This window comes from Microtus ochrogaster, chromosome 1 (genome assembly GCF_000317375.1).
Source record: "Microtus ochrogaster isolate Prairie Vole_2 chromosome 1, MicOch1.0, whole genome shotgun sequence".
Taxonomy (NCBI): domain Eukaryota; kingdom Metazoa; phylum Chordata; class Mammalia; order Rodentia; family Cricetidae; genus Microtus; species Microtus ochrogaster.
The window spans coordinates 64018465-64024368 of NC_022009.1; the positions used below are offsets into that span (position 1 = coordinate 64018465).

At 41.8% G+C, this 5904-nt stretch overlaps 1 protein-coding gene across 6 annotated transcripts in view; it reads left to right on the top strand.

The window, feature by feature from the left end:
- The window catches only part of Znf639 (zinc finger protein 639), an 11359-nt gene that overhangs the window by 3180 nt on the left and 2275 nt on the right, over positions 1 to 5904 (top strand). For all 6 annotated transcript variants that reach the window (XM_013347369.2, XM_026782105.1, XM_005343763.3 and 3 more), the window contains exons 3-5: positions 1086 to 1156; positions 2015 to 2083; positions 3916 to 4026. In XM_013347369.2, the coding sequence (XP_013202823.1) occupies positions 2026 to 2083; positions 3916 to 4026 (169 nt within the window). In that variant the 5' untranslated portion in view covers positions 1086 to 1156; positions 2015 to 2025. The remainder of the gene's footprint in view (positions 1 to 1085; positions 1157 to 2014; positions 2084 to 3915; positions 4027 to 5904) is intronic.

Sequence of the window (5904 nt, forward strand, 5' to 3'; positions counted from 1 at the left end):
AAAAAAAAAAAAGATGACATAAGTAAGAAGAATGTGCTTCTTACCTGGGAACTGCCACCTTATCATTGTGTGATCATGTGACATGCAGCACAGTGACTAACCTAGTATGTGCCCCTCTGGCAATGACTCCAGCGGCTAGGACAAGACCACCATAGATGGAGTCTTAGGACTAGACAGGACTCCATAGGTGCTATCTCAAGAAACTAACGGGAGAAGTGGAGAGAGAAAAGCAGCATTCAGGGTGCTCCATCCCTGCACCAGTGGACAGATGTTAAGCTGAGATGGGTGAAGGAGCTTGGATATTTTGTCATTTTTCTTGTTTTTTTTCCTAGACGGGGTTTCTCTGTAATAGCTCTGGCTGGCCTTGAACTCAGAGAGAGCCATCTGCTTAAGCTTCTTAGTGCTGGGATTAAAAGTGTGGACAACCAGCCATTTGTGACCGACTTTCTTCCTTCCTTCCTTCTTCCTTCCTTCCTTCTTTTTAATGTTTTTGTTTTGTTTTTCTGTTTTTTGAGACAGGGTTTCTCTGTAGCTTTGGAACCTGTCCTGAAACTCACTCTGTAGACCAAGCTAGCCTCGAACTCACAGAGATCCACCCGTCTCTGTCTCCTGAGTGCTGGGATTAAAGGCATGCACCACCACCACCTGACCATTTGTGATTTTTCTAATGTCTGAATAAATTAATGCAGACTTACACTGTGATTTTGATGTCAAGATACAGCTGTGGGTATAAATATAAAAATTTTAAAAGAAATATGAAAATTTTACATATAATTGGGTATTTAGCTAGGCGGGGAAGGCAGAGGCAGGTGGATCTCTGAGTTCGAGGCCAACCTGGTCTATAAGAGCTAGTTCCAGGACAGGCTCCAAAGCTACAGAGAAACCCTGTCTCGAAACCCCCCCCCCAAAAAAAAAATTGGTATTTATCAGTATATACAATTGTTAAGAGTTTAGAAAGCATAAATATTATGTCCGAGTTCATTCTTTCTGTGGCTAATTTAAGATGTGGAAACATTTTATCCATGAGCTACGGCTCATTCAGTGGTGCTATTGCTTATATGACTGCTGGTCTCTTTTACTTTTAGGTATTTTTTGCCATCTGTGGAAATTTGCCTGTAATTCATTTTCCTTGCTGTAGTATTGATAATTATACCAAGTAAGTGCAATACAGCTGAACTAATTAGTAAATTTTCTGGAATTTAGTTGTTTGGTGGCAGCCACACTTCTCAGTAGAATGTTGAATGTGACATCATAATCATTATTAAGATTTTTTTCTTTCTTGAAAATTACTTATATTCCAAGATTCTGTATAACACTTTTTTTTTCTAGAAGCCATTGTGTTAATAGACTCACAACTATATTTTAAAAGGAAAGATATCCATGTTTAACTTGAAGTCTGTAGAAATGTTGTATGCCCAAAGATATAATGGGTTGTGGGGGGAGGGGGGACAGTGGTGTGTGTATTTGATTGACAGGGTCTCACTTTGTAACCATGGCTGGTCTGGAACTCTTTTTGTAGACCAGTATAGTCTCAGACTCTGCCTGTTTCAGCCTCCTGAATGCTGGGACTAAAAGGTGCATGTTGCTTTGTTTTATGAGACAGGGTCTCATAGTCTAGGCTTATCTGGGAGGCTCTCTATAATTTTCAATAGAGAGAGGCATTGTGCAGTGTTGTTCTTGTGATACCTATTTTCATGTTCCACACAGATTTCTTTATTAAATATTTTATATGTATGGATGTCTTGCACCACATACATTCTTGGTACCCTTGGAGGCCCACAGAAGGGAGTCAGAGTCCCTGAGATTCAAATTACAGATAGTAGTGAGCTGCCACATGGGTGCTGGGAATTGAACCCAGGTCCTCTGGAAGAGCAGCCAGTCTTCTTAGAAAACTGCTGAGCCATTTTTCCACCCCACCCCCATTTCTTATTGCTAATAAATTCTTTGGCTCATAAGAATTTATACAATAATACTAGTTATTGTACCATGTCTGTGAATGTTTTTCATTTTTTAGATTGAAAAGATATGAATGAATATCCTAAAAAAAGAAAAAGGAAGACTTTACACCCTTCTCGTTATTCAGGTTAGTGTATAATTATTATTTTCAAAAGAGTAATGGATTAATTTCTGTGTAGTTGTTATTTCCATCTAGTTTTGCATAAATGATAAGGTGCTGTCTGGACCATTTTCTCGTATGTCTCCTAGATGGAGTGCTACAGGATGCTTTATCACTTGACATTTTAGAGTTCCCAGCTTACTCCTCATGTATCATCAGAGTCAGAACTGTTCTTAAGGTGCAGCAATAACTTCAGCAGGAAATACTGAGGGAAAAAGCTTTATCTTGAACACTTTTTGGAACTGTGACCTTTATTTTATGGGTCTTGAGTGTTTATCTGCATGTGTATGTGGTACCATGTGCTTGCCTGTTGCCTATGGAAGTCAGAAGAGGATGTTGGATCCCCTGAATGTACATGATGGTTGTGAACCATCATGGAGGAGCTAGAACTGAACCCAGGTCCTCTGCAAGAGCAACCCAAGTGCTCTTCTTCATCACTGAGCCATTTCTACCTCCCCAATTTTTATCTTGATTGTGTAATTTGTGACAGAGGTTGGCTCTGCTCTGTTAACATAAGAGGTCTGGGCTGGGGTATAGCTCAGTGTATAGAATGCTTGCCTTGCATACATGAAGCCCTGGTTTCGCCTCATCCCATCACTTGAGAGATGGAGGCAGGACAGATCCAGAGTGAGGTCAGCTTGGGCTGCATGAGATCCAATCTCAAAAAAAGGAGAACGAGGCTGCTAGTGGTGCATGCCTTTAAGCCTAGCACTCCAGACCAGCCTGGTCTATGGAGCAGAGTTCCCTGACAGCCAGGGTCACACAAAGAAATCCTGTCATAAAAAACAAAGATCATCTTTGTGACTATCTCTAGCATACATACTTGAGACAGCATACCCATTAGCTTGCTCCTTGCACATGTCCTTTATGAGGAAAGTGAGCTTGGTCTATTGTGTATTTATTGGTGCTTACCAGACAATGTTTAGAATGACTGATATTCAGAAGCCCTCTCTGCTCCTGAGACTAGTTCTCCTCATGTATTACGCTTTTTTGGCACTTACGTGGCATGGCATGCCTTCTTAGTAGTTCACGGTACCTAATTCACTGTTTTAATCCTTAACACAGCATTTATTATATATGTATTGTGAGATTCAAACTTTAGACAAATGTTTCCTTGTATATGTTTCAAGGTACATTTATTTTTATGTGTATGAGTGTTTTGACAACATTTATGTATGTGCACCATAAGCCTAGTGCTGGTGGAGGCTCGAAGGTGTTAGAGCCCCTGGAACTGAGTTACAGACAGTTGTGAGCCACCATGTGGGTGCTGTAAACTGAACCTAGCAACAGAGTATCTGAGCCATCTCTCCAGCCTGTTTCTAAAGGTTTCAGTTTTATCTTATTTAAATTCATTATAGAATTAAAGCCTTGCTGATCTACCTTAGCCTCTGTGTTCCTGACACTATAGGTGTTCAGCAGTCACTCAGCTTTTTTTTTAGGTTTTTCGAGACAGGGTTTCTCTGTGGCTTTGGAGCCTGTCCTGGACCAGGCTGGCCTCGAACTTGGTCACTCAGCTTCTTAAGCGTTACTACAGTTTAGTTTATGGCTCTTTTTTAAAGCCAAGCGCCAGTGTCTGATCTAAAGTGTAAAACTGAGGAACATGCTACATTTTTCCTATTGAAACTCGTTAAAATTATGAAAATACAGGCTAGGGCTATAGGTGGAGGGCTTGCCTGGTATGTGTAAGGTGCTGGGTTCAGTCTTTAACATAGGGGGGAAGTAGACAAAAAAATATGTCAGACTAGCTCATGCATCTGTGTACTATGCCGGGAATTGCCTTCATTTTGTTTTACATTCAGATTCTTCTGGAATAAGCAGAATCACAGATGGAGTCAGTGGAATCTTTTCTGATCATTGTTACAGTGTCTGCTCTATGAGACAGCCTGACTTAAAATACTTTGACAACAAAGGTAAGTCCCATATCTTCCAGAGTACTCAGTGTAACTCGCTTTGACAGGACCTAGGGATGCCCCCCATGGATGAGCCTCTGCCTCTGTGTTTAAGAACTGACTCCTCTGTGGTACTGCAAAAAACAAAAGCCAAGCAACAAGGCTGCCTTTGCATGTTTTCCCTTCAGGATTATCTGAAACGGTAGTTTGAAATGTGGGCTTATAGTTCCAAGGCAGGAAAGATTTTAATTGTTGTAATATCAGAAAAAAGTAGTTTTTTAAATAAGTAACTTTCATTTTTTTTTTTTTTCGTTTTTTGGTTTTTCAAGACAGGGTTTCTCTGTGGCTTTGGAGCCTGTCCTGGAACTAGCTCTTATAGACCAGGCTGGTCTCAAACTCACAGAGATCTGCCTGCCTCTGCTTCCCGAGTGCTGGGAAGTAACTTTCATTTTTAAGCAAACTCTTAATTTCTTTTATTTGGCTAAGAGTTGATCCAAAGCCAGAGTGACCTAGAATTGGATGTTGGCAGTCAAGTGTCTTCCCTCAGTCTGGAGTGCTGAGAGAAGGGAAGGATCAAGAGCAGCTGTTAGGTATTTTTCAGTCTCAAATTCTCTGTTGCCCCCTCTTCTCTAGAGCATTGGTAAATGATAAGAACATGCATACTTTTCTTTCTCTGCACCCACTGCTGCTCCTTATCTGTGTGAGCCCACACCTGGCTCAGTAGACTCTCATGCTCGCACACAGAGGTGCTCACGGATCTGCATCTGCATCCGTGACAGTTAATAGAACTGTTTTAGGCAGTTGTGAGGCCTAAAAGAAGCAAATAGTAGCAGTGAGCATATTTTATGTTCAGGTCTTGGTTTAAAATACCAATGAACTAAAGCCCCTATAGCCATGGCTGGCTCCAGATCTGGGGAGGAGATAGACAGGATGAGTTTGGAGCATCTTGTAGCACTGGGAAATAGGAAGTATTAAAAAACAACACACACAGTACGGATGAGCTGAAGGCGCTCTTGAGGGCCTATGCTAGTGCACATGAGCCCCTGGCTTCCACCCCAGCATTGAAGACAAAGGAAAGCTTCCAATAGCCAAAGCTGAAAATAATTTGAGAAACATGAATCTATAGTGCTATAAATGATCGTGCATAAATAGGGGTAGAAGAGAAAAATTGCCTGCACAAAAGAAACCCTTCCACCGTTTTTTTCAAGACAGATTTCTCTGTGTAGCCACAACTATCCTGAAGCTCTGTAGACCAGGCTGGCCTCAAACTTAGAGATCTGCCTGCTTCTGCCTCCTGAGTGCTGGGATTAAAGGTGTGAACCATAACCACCTGCATGAATTCTTCCCTTAAGGAGATGGAACCCAACTTTCCACCTCTTGGTGTAGGCATCACAGTGACGTTCAGAGAGGAGAGTAGGGGAGGACAGAAACCAGGTGGCACACTGGCCAGGTCAGGAGGGTAGCTCAGCAGTTAGTGTGCTTTCTGGAAGGGATGGCAGGCGGCGCTGCCTTCCAGGATCTCACAATTCCAATCTAATCATGAGAAAAAGAAACAGATAAGTTCCATTAGTACAGCATTCTACAAAATGGCTGACAATAGTCCTTAGGACAGTCAATTTTCAGTCACCTAGAAAGACATGACTAAATGTATGTGGGATCCAAAAGGACACTGGGTAAAAACAAAGTAAGTCTGGATGAAGTATGGGCTTCAGTCAGTAATAATATATCACTATCAGTGGCCATATATCAATCATTAATTGCAACAAATGCCCCATACTAGTGTAAAGAATTAATAGTGGGAGCCAGGTGGTGGTGGCGCAGGCCTTTAATCCCAGCACTCGGGAGGCAGAGGCAGGTGGATCTCTGTGAGTTCGAGACCAGCCTGGTCTACAAGAGCTA